Genomic DNA, 13,244 nt, shown 5'->3' with positions numbered 1-13,244 from the left:
TTGAATTTTAGGAGGACTTGAGCCCTTGGAACCTGCCGCTGAACTACCTGCCCTGACAACTCCTTGTACAAAGTTCTCCTGGTTGTGTTGCAGATCTAGTTTCTGTCTGATGATTCCTGCTCTCACTGCCCATAGCCCACCTGGGTTTGCAGCTGATCTGGATTCTGACTAAAGACTGTGTATGCAGCCCACCCAGAATTTATTGACCCTCTGGTCAGCTGAACATGAAAAAATATGGATATGTGCCTTAACACAAATGTGTAACATGTTATATAAATATGGAGGTTCCTGGCTCCTCTCTAAGTTAGTTTTCGAGAGCCACTGTGCATCAGTTTCCTTTTGCTGCTTGCAATTTTACTGGCCTTGCTGGAGAATGTAGCAACTTTAGTGGTGCCTATAATCTGAATGGTTGTGTTTAGTGTCCCACAGTGGAAGCTAAGACGCAAATATGTTTTCTGTGGGTGTCACAGAGTTGGCTGATGCCAGATTTTATAAGTAATACCACATTTCATCTCCGGTTTGGGCTGTAGAGTGCAACATGTGTAAGTTCAAACATAGGCTGTATGAAATTACGTCTTGTAGTATAAAATACGGTATAGTGACATTTTAATTGATGTATCTGTTACTGAAAACAAAACTATGGGGATTGTATTTAGTTTTTAACTATACATCAAGATTACTTTATTGATAAGCATTACCTAGCCCAAATATTGTATGATTCTATGTTTTTTATCCGGTTGTTCACTTTCAACGGTGGACTTTTATTTTAAAGTCGAAAGGCAAACGTCACCATTGTGACTGAACGTGCCGGCGCGCTTATAATTTGATACCAAACGCAAGACGGGCTATCGTCTTTGGCTTTTAGTTTGGATCTTGATTGTGCGTGCTTGCTGTGCGGAAAGGTAATTCAAATTTCCAAATGATTCCGTATCTTTTTAACATAATTTCTAGGCAAGGTATTATAAGGTAACCACGGTTACAGAATAACGAATTGGGGTCTAGTACTACGGCAGCGTGCGATCAACGTTAGCCAACATCACCCAGACAACTGGTTGTTACAGCTAGTTAGCTAATGCTAACGCGTTTTGTAAAGACAGTGCAGGCTACAGTAGCAAAAAATGTTGTATTCACATGTATATTGCTTTAAAACGAGGTAATTTGGTAACTACCACGTTTTTTTGCTTGTTAGCTAGGTAACTTAATAAGGAGATTGAACAGAGAGCTAACGCTTTGGCTAGTTAGCGAGCTAATTGTTCTGTGTTCTTTTAAGATGGCTGCACCGGATATGCGCCTTAATCACACGATATACATCAACAACCTCAACGAGAAGATTAAAAAAGATGGTAAAAGATGGCCACCCCTCCATTTTTTTTACACGATTTTACATAAAACGCTGCTCTGCTTAAATTGATTTGTACTGTGCTCTTTGTCCCGTCAGAGCTGAAAAAGTCATTATACGCCATCTTCTCTCAGTTTGGCCAAATCCTGGATATTTTGGTGGCACGCTCCCTGAAGATGAGGGGTCAGGCTTTTGTCATCTTTAAGGAGATCAACAGTGCCTCTAATGCCCTACGTTCCATGCAGGGGTTCCCATTCTATGACAAACCTATGGTGAGCTACTGCTAATATCATGTTACCCACAAACTAGCCTTCCTCCACAACATGTCTTTACCTAACAGACCTGCCTGACCCCTAGTTCTGTCTTCACAAACACTCCCTTTTTCTTAGCGCATCGGGTATGCCAAGGGAGACTCTGACATCATTGCTAAGATGAAAGGCACCTATGTGGAGCGAGACCGTAAGAAGGAGAAGAGGACCAAGGTTAAGGGCCCAGAGGGTGCAGGAGCCAAGAAGGGAGTGCCAGGAGCCCCTGCTGTGCCCATGGGCCCTGGAGTTCCAACAGCCATGCCTGTAAGTGTTCAGCTGTGAGCATGTCTTTAAAGCCCAAGGAGGGGGAAAAAAAGCAATGTTTGTAGCCAGAATCGGGTCCTAAACTCTTATTTTTTGTTTTTCATCAAACCTTGCTGTTCTGAAGGGAATGCCCATGAGTGGGGCTCCTCGTATGATGCCCATGCCAGGTCAGCCACCGTACATGCCCCCTCCGGGCATGATGCCGCCCCCAGGGATGGGCCCTGGTGGTATGCCCCCTGGTGGTATGCCACCAGGCGGGATGATGCCAGGGCAGATGCCCCACGCCCAGGTATGGAATTGTTATCAAAGCTAATTGATTTGTAATCTGTCCCTTTTTGTTAAATAATTCGGTTAGAACCAAAAGGGATTCTGTAAGAACTTTCTACGCAGTGCAGCCTCAGGCAAGGAACCTGTGGTTCTCAAACAGTCATCTAACCCACTGCCTGCACGTGGCTCTGAGTTGGGTGGAGACAGTAATTGGCTGTCTCAACCCTTCACCCTCTTAGTGTGTTGCTTTAACCATGTTTGCTTGTGGGTCATCTGCTACTGTAAACTCGATGTTTCTGTTGATAAATTCTCTTCTCCCCCCTCCAGGTTGCAGAAAACCCTCCCAACCACATCCTGTTCCTCACCAACCTTCCCGAAGAGACCAACGAGCTCATGCTATCTATGCTCTTTAACCAGTGAGTGCCTCACTTAATTGTCTTTCTGTTTTGTCAGCCTGTGTAGTGTGAAAAGAAGCCAGTCAAATAGTTTTCATTCTGTCAGTTACCACAGAATGTGGACCTATTGACACTATCCAATAGATCTGTGCTGATGTGTTTTTTTCTTTCTTCCCCATCTCAGGTTCCCTGGGTTCAAGGAGGTGCGTCTTGTCCCTGGTCGCCACGACATTGCCTTTGTGGAGTTCGATAACGACGTCCAGGCTGGGGCAGCCAGAGAGGCACTCCAAGGCTTTAAGATCACCCAGACAAATGCAATGAAGATCTCCTTCGCCAAGAAATAATACACAACACATTGGTAGTTCTGCAACGCACCAGAGACCTCTAGACATGGACCCGGGCAGCACTGACTACTAACCTCTCTGTTAAGAATGCACACTGCATTGCAGGGATCATGAAGCTCCCCTCCCATGATTGATCTGTGGGCACCCATACCTCTATGGTTCCCTGGTTTTCCTTGTCTTTTCTTTTTGTTTCCACTTTTGATGTGTAATTTCCCTTTTTCCAATCCTATAGTCATTTAGAATAACTAGGTTACTGCTGGTTTAGAGCGAAGGCATTGACATATTGAAGCCCTGCCTTAGCTCTAAACCAAGTTCAGTGTCTTAATTTAAAAATGATGCCATTTGAGGTTAATATTTTTACTTCTTGCTGCCAGAGTAGAGTATGGTGGGCTAGCCTTTATATAGCTGGTGCGGGTTAAGATAAATGTCAATTATCACTTGGTTTCGGCACCCCGATTGGATCGAATCAGCTGTATGTAAGTATTTTTAAATTTTTCCAGGTTCGGTCATAAAGCATTGCACCCAGGGTCTGGTTCATCCCGGACATTGTACCTGGAGCTGTTTGATTAAACATGTTTTTATAATGACTGATGTGGTGTCTGTTTCATGTTGCTGTAGCTGGGGGGACCTGGGGCCTTATCTCAGAGTAAGATCTCTGATTTCGGTTAACTGTTTAATATCAGAGCCAATTGGGTCAAACAGTATCAGGGTTGGGTCCTGTTTTTGATGCCCAGTTCAGAGCTGTGGAATCTCATGGTTGGAAACGTCATGTACTGATGTTGGCTATGTTCTATGAAACAATGTGGTGTTCAGTTTAATTAAGAGCTTGCTCTAAATGCTGAATATTTTTTGTTTCCCCTTATTTTGCACTGAACTGATTGCGACCTTTAGAAGTACTATATCCTTTATTTTTTTGGGGCTGATCCTGACTGTAGATCGAGTTGGTCTCCATTTGAGGTGATTTTACTTGACCAGATTGTTCTTGGATATGCCTGGGCATGTCTGCCTACTGTCATTAAGGTATAATTCAATACCGACTCTTTGGCTGTAATGGTCATGAACACCCTGATTGTGGCGGTTTTGTCTAACAACAGCATTCTGACTGCTTCTTTTGGACCCTTGATATGTTTTCTCTGGTTCTAAAGACGCATGTTTCAATGATATTTGGGCTGGTTCTCTTCAGAACTCTTCAGTCAGTCCTGTAAATGTGGAGTAGTTAAGATGGAGTGTTGTCTTTTTAGGCTGCAGGCAGAATGGTATGTTGCTTTAAGGGGAGCTGTCTCTTAACTGATGTATTCCAATCCAGGAAATGCTTTATTTTCACTGATATAGAGTTCTATTAAGCTTTTAACCAACTTTTAGACACATTCACCAATTAGCCCCCCCCCCCACATGACCACAAAGCGTCTGTCCTCATTTGGTTTCCGTTCGCTTTGGCACACTGGCTGCTGCATTGATTAAAACCCATCAATCTGTCCCTTTTATGGGGCATGCCGCATAGAGCTGGTGTGGTTCGAGTTCAGGTCCAGTTAACTGATTTTGTGTCATTGAGGGTTTTGCATTTTTGTAAGAACTTCAGTTTGTAGCTTTTATAATTCTAGGCAAGTATTTTGAGAATGTTTTCATTTGAGTTTGAGGTAAAACATTTGGGTTCTATCTGGGACATTGTCATCAAATGTCTCCGTGAAGGCTCCTTCCCTGTCTGGTCTTAGAGGCTGCAGTTTTATCCCAATCCTTTCATGAATCTGACAAATGGCCTCTTTAATCAATGCTATCTGCCCTTTGTGCCCAATTTGTTTTGGGGTTTTAATTTCTAAAATGTCCTTTTCAAATGTCTGGGATTGATTGCCTGTGTGAGTTCCGGTCAGCAGTCTTTGTTCTGCCATTTTAGGCCTGATGAGTAAATCTGAAGTGTGTTTTTCTGCTTTAGCCTGCATACATTTTTGGACTTAAATGGTATATCCATTTTGTTTATAAACAGCAAGAGTTGGTTTCACAGCCACAAAATTAAACCCAGTCATGGGCTAAAAAAAACAAGGTTTTTGTAGATTTTCCATTGAACTCGCAAGGCAAGAATTGCATCATAGATGTGCAGAAAAAGCTTTGAAAAAATCGATCAGCTTGATCTCACACTTCAAATATGAGAAACCTAACGAGTTTGAGGTAAAAACCTTTTTTGAAACGTCAATTATTGGCCACCCCTGCCCATAGTATTACTGTGTCCTCCTGTTGCCAAGGTAGCAACACTTCCTACGTTTGATTGGGCAGGAGAGCAGCACTCATCCGGGCAGGTTCCCTCCAAGCCTTTGGCCCTTGCTTGGGGCACACTCTTCTTTGGCTCGTTGGATGGGATTTCAGTGGACGTTAGGTCCACACCGAGAGGGATGTGCCAAAGCTTTATTCAGTGGTCAGTGCGACATTTCCCCCATGTGAATGCTGAGGAACGCTTTGGATCATCAGCTTGCTGCATGATCCGAAGATGAAACATCTTAAGCCTCCTGGCGGGGCTAGAAAGCTTTAGTCCTAAAATCTCTTAGTACTTAAGTGTCTGTCCATGTGTCCTGAGAAGGTTCCCAGGGCCTTTGGATGCCAAAAATCCACCACAACATCATATAACCTCCAACATGCTCTGTGATGTTTTGTTTCTTCCTGTACTATGATGCCTCTTTTTACTCCAAACCCAGCTTTCCTCCGGTCAGTGTCTAACTGTTTTTCTGTACAACACCTGTTTGATGGGTGTCTTAAGTCTTTCTTGTGTGCCTTTGGTTAGGTTTTGGGTCATCGCAAGGTAACATCCACCGCGCTGTCGTTAGTGCTTATGACATGTTTATTAGCCAATCAGCTTAAAGTTTGTTTATTAGTTGGAATAAGTGGACCAAATATAATATCTTTTGCTTTCATGAGACCCTTGGAAAACAAGTGTTGTGCCCCTACCCCTCTGAGATTGAGATGCATTTGAGGGGGAGGGTTGGGGGACTTGTAAATGAAGCTTGAAAAGGTTATAGGCCTGTGTCATGGACAGTGTCCAGTGTAGACAAGGCCCTCCTGTTGTCAACTTAAACTGTGCCCTGTATAATTGTCTTATTAGGTCAGCTCCACAGCCAGTGTACACAAGATGCTTATTCTTCTGAGGTTTCCCAAGCCTTTCCACATGCCCATGTTTTGCCTTGAGAAAGCGCTGACCTTAGGCGCTGTGTGTGTGTGTGTGTGTCCCATGTGCTTGGCTGCGTCCCACACTGGGATCTTTCAGCTGAGAATACTTCTGGGCCGGGTGTGTGTGGGACATCGCACAGGTCTCGGTTTATTAACATTAGAACCTCCACAGCCTTCCAAAAGTGAACAGTTAAGGCCAACCCTGGATTCAGTGCATCAACTTTCTGAGTTTCATGGGCTGTTTACCTTCAGGCAACTCAACTCTACTGTGGAAGAGTGATTCACATTTAGTCTAAGACTCTTCTGGGGAGGCCTTACTTTGGGAGAATTGGTTTGACCTATTATAGTTAATAAGTTATGTAATGTAATAAAAATGGATCTATACACTGTTTATGCAGTCTGAGATCAAACGGTATTATTTGGACAACGTCACTATTTACTAAAGCACTTACGATTTAAAATGAGATTAGAACCAATGCTTTAGGAAAGTGTTGAGACCACTTCACATTCTCCACATTTTGTTTTGTTATATATTTTTTTTTTACGTCCATCTGCACACGATACACCATAATGGAAAGTGAAAACACATTGGCACACTTTTAAATCTCACGTAAATATGTATTCAGACTCTTTATTCAGTACTTTGTTGAAGTGCCTGTGGTAACGAACAGGCTTTGAATGTTCTTGGTTATACCTCTACCCTGCGTTGCCCACCTGGATTTGGGCTGCTTATCCCATTCTTCGTTACAGATCCCCCTCAAGCTCTGTCAGATTACACGGAGAGCATGAGTGAACTGTTAACTTCAGGTCTCCCAAGAGAGGTTCAATGGGTTTCATGTCAGATTGGGCTGGGTCATTGGCTGGGCCACTAATGGACATTCATAGACTTGTCCTGAAGCCTTGGCCATGTGCTTTGGGTAGTAGTTGTGCTGAAAGATTCATCATCCTAGTCTGGTGTTCTGTGTGTGTATCAGGTTTTTCCCTCAATGAACTCTGTATTTCACTCTGTGTATCTTTCCCTCAATCCTGAACAGTCTCCCAGTTCCTGGTGATAAGAAGCATCCCGATTGCATGAAAGTCCAGCCACCAAGCTTCACTGTAGGGATGGTATTAGCCAGGTGATGATCGGTACCTTGCTTTGGCCAGGCGTATCACTTGACCTTTAGCTCTAATAGTTCGATTTTGGCCCTTATCTTCTAATCTAAGTCTAATCTTTTTCCTCATGCTGTCTGAGTCCTTCAGGCACCATGTCATGTGCCTTTGACTCAGGAGTGGCTTCCATCTAGGAGCTCTTCCATAGAGGCCTGAGTGATGGACTGCTGCAGAAATGTTTGTCCTTCTGCCATGTTCTCTCATCTGGGTGCAGAAACTCTGAAGCTCTGGGTTTTAAGTTTGGCAATTAGGTTATTGATTTTAGATTGATAAGGAAAGAAAACAGTTCAATCATTTTTAGAATATGAATGTAAAGTAACAAAATGTTATGAAAGCTGAAGGAGTTTGAATGTTTTGAATGCACTGTATTACTTTTGTTTCTCAAAACTGGGGCAGAGGCATCTGCATTCATAAGAATATTTACAAAGGTGTTGTTACTTCTAAATGGGTTGAATGCATTTTGATAGTGTAACAAGATGTACTGTTCTATCTAACTTTTTAGACATTTGATTTAAAGTACAGGTTTTCTCTACAGAATTGGTCTGAAACTGAATTCACCCCCAGTACATAAACTGCAGTATGATTAATTAATATTTGTTTGTATATTGTTGTCGTCAATTCAATATCATCCACCGATTTACTGTACGTTTTATAGATTCAACCGATGTTTTCAAAAGTTAATATTACTTACCGTTACCAACCACCGGCTTTTGTTAACTTCTGTCCAGACGAAAACAGAGTATTACATAATATGCTACAAGGACATTTCAAACTACGTTTAAAATGAGTTTAATAAGGAATGCAGATAGGACTTCCGGTCATTGAAGGAATCGTGAATTATGCTCTCTGTCAGAGAATCCCTCCGAGAGCTGAAGCTAAATTGAAGAAGGCACGTCTACGAGTGGACACTGGAGTGCACTGTTTGAAAATGTTTGCACATCTCATACCATGACTCAAGTACCCTAAAATTCTGGGTATATGTATAGAAGTGAGTATTGAGATGACTGAGCAATTAGCAAAATGGCGTAATTAAGCATTGTAATGAAAAAAATTGCTTTTGTTTCAAGTTTTTCGTATCTTATTTTTACGATCGGCCTACTAACCCTATATACACATAGCAAATAAAAGGAATACAAAAGTCATAATAAATATGCACGTTCATGCACAAAATACCCTAGTGTTTTTATCGGTGACGTAAATATTTTTGGTCTTGAACGCTCCGGTGTTTAATCATAAAGCGGCCTTTTTATGCAATACAATGACACAAGTCTTCACAATGGCTAGTAGAGCTACCGTTTTGGAATATGCTACTCAATGTCCCAACTTGAACAAATTGAGATTATGTGGCGAACATAAAATAAGCCCTTAATCCCCAACAACCCGCTGCTGAGTTTAAGTGGTGTAGTCTGGAAGAGTGGGCCTTAATTAGTCCACATCAATGTGAGAGTAAGATCAACAACAAGACTATTCCGTTTCAGCGTCAACAAATGGGCCCATACAATGTAATTAAACGTAATCATAACGCCTGTTTTGGAGACTTGGTTTCTGGAAGGTGGCTTAAAGATCGTAACCAAAAGATGGCGCCAAACACTCAACCCCTAATATTAAGTTTGTTCCAAGCAATTACCGAACAAGCTGCGCTGTAAATGTAGCTGTCACTCAAGATAACAAAAGCACGCCCTTCACACGTAACCAGATGCCAAAATAATATAGAATCATCTTGGAGATCGCTTTATTTTGAATGGTGGATAATTAAAATGCAACACGTCTCGGGGTCATTGCTGCTCTATGCTAATGAACACAGCGCGCTTCAAGAGCTCTCTGTTCTTTCCCCGGGTCACTGCACAGCGTGGAGCCACGGAGTTACTGGTTGCCAGGGACGTCAGCATAAGCAACAAGTCCATCCCTGCTTTCACATAGAAGGAAAGGGAAGAGAGGGGGAGGACAAGGGGTCACTAAAATTGGCTCATTATATTTCAGGGAAGAAGCGGTCACATTGTCCAGCAGCCTATGGTTTCAACGGACGCGCGAACTGAAGGAACTAGTTTGACCGTGGAAAATATTTTGTGGTACCAGTGCCAAACTGCAAAAAGACACAACCCACATCTCTTTCATCGTTGGATATAGGCTACGCTTCTCATTACTTCATATTGACGGTATATAGACTGTTTTGGCGTTATAACTAATCAATGGAACGTGTGACATTGTCCGGGTAGGTGGCCTACAGTAGGCTACGAGTTAAACATTTGCAACGATGTTAAACCGCCAATCCGCAGCTCTATCAAAAATCCAAACTTTATTTTTTCTCTGTGGGCTTTGTTTTGCGCACTGGCCTGATTTGAATGGGTCTCTATAGTTCCGAGCCTCCGCTTGGCCTAATCCGTTTGAGATCAAAGCGGCGATGTGCCAGTTACTATCTGTCACGTTAACGTCTCGGCAAAATTGATTTACTACGTCGCAATTAGGGTTCTTATTATGGTAGTGGAGATTGAATGTATTCAATAGACTTCAATCTTTAGATTATGCGGCGTTGGGCAGTCAAGGGCACACACGGTTGGAAAATGTGGACATGAATTAATAATTTAACACAAACACTTGATTACACCATCCTTTGTAATAATTTAATGTTACAAGAAGATATACGAAAATAGTGATTATTTTAAGAGTTCGTATGCAATTTTGTTTTAGGCTACCATAAGCTCCTACAGCTATGCTTTTATAAAAGCACAGTGTCAGTTAAACAAGACGTATGCCAACTGTTGAATGGCTCTGTTGTGAGATGTTGATACACGGAAAGATATGAGAGGCATTCCACCAGCGGTGGGAACCCATGGGAACTGACCAGGGGTGCGAGCGCACAGACCGCGTGCACATAAAACGACGGATGTGCCTTGCCTGAGGACACACCCTTCGTGCACATTCACACACTTTCTGTCTCGCATTCTGCTTCTCTCCCTCATTGTCTCACTCACAGAGCCTCTCTTCTATGAGTTATTCTACAGCGGATACGCACGCGTGGTTTCCTGGGACCTGGGTGATTCGCATCGGTTGACCCTCAGCAAAGTGACTACAAGGGTTTGGAAAGCTTACGGACAGAGAATGACACAGCATCCAGTGGATAAAAAAGTAAAATAAGACAAAGCGCCTGGAAAAGCGGAGAGGAAGATACCCCATGTATGTCTAAATTGTAGTGCGTTTCACAAAGGAAAGAGAGTGTAGACGATGAGTGTGTTTAGTGTTTTGAAGGGAGAGTGTGTTGTGCAGAGGTAGAGTGTATAATTGGGATGAGAGCTAAAGTCAGTGAGCCAGCAGGTCGGACATTCAAAGCCTCTTAACGGCAGGTGGAGGGAAGATCGACCGGGTGGAGTGAGAGTGTTTTTATTCTGTGGTGACCCACCCTGGACACCACACCAAGGGAGGGAGAAACCGGCGAGAGGGTTGACTGGGGCAGCCAGGCAAACTCCACAAGAGGGAACCTTGCAAGAGGAGCAATAATGCTTTCTGTGAATTCCAGTACGAGACGATGAACGGGCGTTCTGAGCGAGCTAATGAAGGCCTTTAGAGGGGACACTGAGTTGTTTTAAGTCCTCGATCTCGTGACATTGAGATGGAGAAAGAAAGAGCGCACGGGCGATTCCGGGTTGATTGTTCCAGCGGAGGCGCAGGCTGCAGCGCGAGGACAGAGATAAGGACTGGTAGGCGGACTGTGATTTTTCTCGTCGCGCTAGCTGTCCTACCGCAGGTAAGCCGTATCGATTAAGCGCTATTTTCGTTCGTTGTTTAACCGTGCATTGACTTTAAGGCTACATTCTGGGTTTTTTTCTCCACAGCAGAGTGAAAGAGAATAATTGTCTGTATGTCTACTTCCCTGTTTTCATGTCTCCTGTTACTTTCATGGTGCTGTTCCCACCTGTTGTGCGTCTTAATTGACACGCATCATGCACTTGTTGCTTAACGGGCGTTTGCCCTTTCTTCGGGAGGCTCCGCAATACACAACAATCAAGGCACTACGACCCTAAAGACAAAAATGCACATTCGGTCAAATACTGCAGGAATTCCACATTCATGGTCAAGTTCAGAGAAACCCAGCAGAAAATCCAGCAAGTAACACTCTGTCTGAAAAATATGTATGTAGGTATGTTTGTGTTTATATATAGTTGATGGCCCAACTGGCAAATGACATTGCCCAGTGCAGGGGCAAGACCAAAACATTGTGTGTGTGTGATTGGTTGCCTGTATGTGGTGTCAGCATGTGTGCGTGCCTGTGGATTAAGGTGTGTGTGTGTTATAGGCCAGACATGCAGTACTGGGGTGTGTGAATGTACAGAAACGTCCACATGGCTTTCTGAATCTCCAGACAAATACAACACACCCTTACCCAGGTTGCAGTGCATTGTGGACCATGCACCGTTATAATGGAGGAGAGCAGTGGAGTTGATATCTACAGCATCTATTTTGCCATTGAAGATACTGAAGTATCATGAAGCAGTAGAGTAACACTGTATTTCTGAGGTCTGGGTATTCAGTTATGGACGTGGTTTGATACAGTTATCATTACAGTTTAAACTTGCCCTTTTATAACCCAGTTATTAAAACACTCAATAGTGTTAATGGTCTGTGAGTGTAACAGAGGTGTGAGTGAATGCATTCAACTGAGTTAGTTCAGATCGTGTTGTGGTGCCAGTCTTACCCTCAGTTTGGACTTCACAAGGACCTAACGGCCGTAGCTTTCCACAGTGACAGCCGAGGTTGAGTGCTTGGAGTGGTCAGACAGTGCGCTGAAACGCAGGAATGCCTGGAATGGCTGAGAAAGGGAGAAAGAGGAGAGGAAGAAAGCCAAATGGAGTGATGAGAGGGCATGTATCTCCACACATGGTCTGATGTGGAAGACTTTATCCCCCTAGCTCAGGGCCAGGAGAGGGACAAAGCGCCACACAGCAACGCTTCTGTGGTTGTATACTGATTCCCAGTCACATTAGAGTGGTTGGAAACCATTACTTCCTGACTCTACAACATACAAACACATGCAGACACACCTGTCCGGCTGCTGTTACTGTCATTCTGGGTGAGCTTGGTTGGAGCTGCGTCTTCCCTTCCTGCCCCCCCAGCTGAGGAGTTCATACACTCTCCGAGAGGAAAGAGAGAGAGAGAGAGAGAGAGAGAGAGAGAAGAGGGGAGGAAGATACTGAGAGGGCGTTTTGGAGAGAGAGAGGCAGAGTGGCAGAGAAGGAGAGGCAGAGTGGCAGAGAGGGAGAGGCGGAGAGGAGGGGAGGAAGAGACAGAGGGTGAGATTTGGAGTGGGAGGGACGGCGAGGAGGGGGTGAAGTGATGGAGAGAGGAGCTGATGGATGAAAAGAAGATTGGCAACAATACAGAGAAGAGACTGAGTACAGTGAGAAAGAGAGAGGGCAAGAATTACAGCCTGTTCCCAGATAGTGAAGGGCGGGAGAAGGAGTCTCAGTCCCCCTGGGGAGAGCGAGGAAGAGAGGGGTACCAATACAGAGAAAGAAAGGATTGAGATCAAGAGGTGCAGGAAGTGCATGACACAGCCGAGGGGAAAGGTGAATGAGGAAGACAGAGGGAGGGAGTTAAGCGAGGGGAAGATGGAGGCCGATAGTGGGAGATAAACGGAGAGAGAGAGAGAAATAGATCAATACAATGAGTGCGCGACTCTCTGTTTCTCCTCTGCTGAGAGGAAAAAGCAGTTTGAATTGATGTTATCTTTCCTGTATCAGTCCCTCCCTCTATTTGTCTCTTAGTGTATGGTGACGCTAGTCGCTAATGAAGCAGGAGAGACAGAGAAAGAAAATGGCATGGGGTGTAATTCCCAGATTCCCATAGCGGGAAAACAATGGTATGACATGTAATACTCCAGGCACTGAGCAGGTGTGTTCATCATCAAAAACACTGGGAACGAGACATGGTTTTGTTTTAATAGATTCACCCTCTCTTTGTATGACAATGCATTGTTGTGTGTGAGTGTGTGTCATACGTGTGAAACCTAAGCCCAAGTCTCCTCTTT

General features: G+C 43.8%; 2 protein-coding genes across 6 annotated transcripts in view; both read left to right on the top strand.

Moving 5' to 3' along the window:
• Nucleotides 1-774: 774 nt before the first annotated feature.
• Nucleotides 775-3,508, top strand: snrpa (small nuclear ribonucleoprotein polypeptide A). Its single transcript, XM_010872269.4, has 7 exons — nt 775-902; nt 1,271-1,343; nt 1,439-1,611; nt 1,729-1,911; nt 2,036-2,200; nt 2,506-2,594; nt 2,758-3,508. The coding sequence occupies exons 2-7, from the start codon at nt 1,271-1,273 to the stop codon at nt 2,915-2,917; spliced, it is 843 nt and encodes a 280-aa protein (XP_010870571.1). The 5' UTR covers nt 775-902; the 3' UTR covers nt 2,918-3,508.
• A 5,586-nt stretch (nt 3,509-9,094) lies between these two features.
• LOC105011857 (protein jagged-2) overlaps nt 9,095-13,244 on the top strand; it is a 37,248-nt gene continuing 33,098 nt past the window's right edge. For 2 of the 5 annotated variants that reach the window (XM_010872291.4, XM_010872282.4), the window contains exon 1: nt 9,095-10,964. In XM_010872291.4, coding sequence (XP_010870593.2) covers nt 10,830-10,964 — 135 coding nt within the window. In that variant the 5' untranslated portion in view covers nt 9,095-10,829. Of the gene's footprint in view, nt 10,965-11,016; nt 11,358-13,244 lie in introns of those variants that run through there. The other 3 variants (XM_020050236.2, XM_013139796.3, XM_020050283.2) reach the window with 3 other exon arrangements.

The sequence above is a fragment of the Esox lucius genome, chromosome 1 (genome assembly GCF_011004845.1).
Source record: "Esox lucius isolate fEsoLuc1 chromosome 1, fEsoLuc1.pri, whole genome shotgun sequence".
Lineage (NCBI taxonomy): Eukaryota > Metazoa > Chordata > Actinopteri > Esociformes > Esocidae > Esox > Esox lucius.
The sequence above is the reverse complement of the archived record's forward strand: the minus strand, read 5'-3'. Positions and strand labels throughout refer to the sequence as shown.

Bases quoted from the DNA above. Each gene is read 5' to 3' on its own strand.
- snrpa (XM_010872269.4), top strand. From the start codon at position 1,271: ATGGCTGCACCGGATATGCGCCTTAATCACACGATATACATCAACAAC. The intron at 1,612-1,728 runs GTGAGCTACTGC...CCTTTTTCTTAG, and splicing joins CATTCTATGACAAACCTATG to CGCATCGGGTATGCCAAGGG. The intron at 1,912-2,035 runs GTAAGTGTTCAG...GCTGTTCTGAAG, and splicing joins GAGTTCCAACAGCCATGCCT to GGAATGCCCATGAGTGGGGC.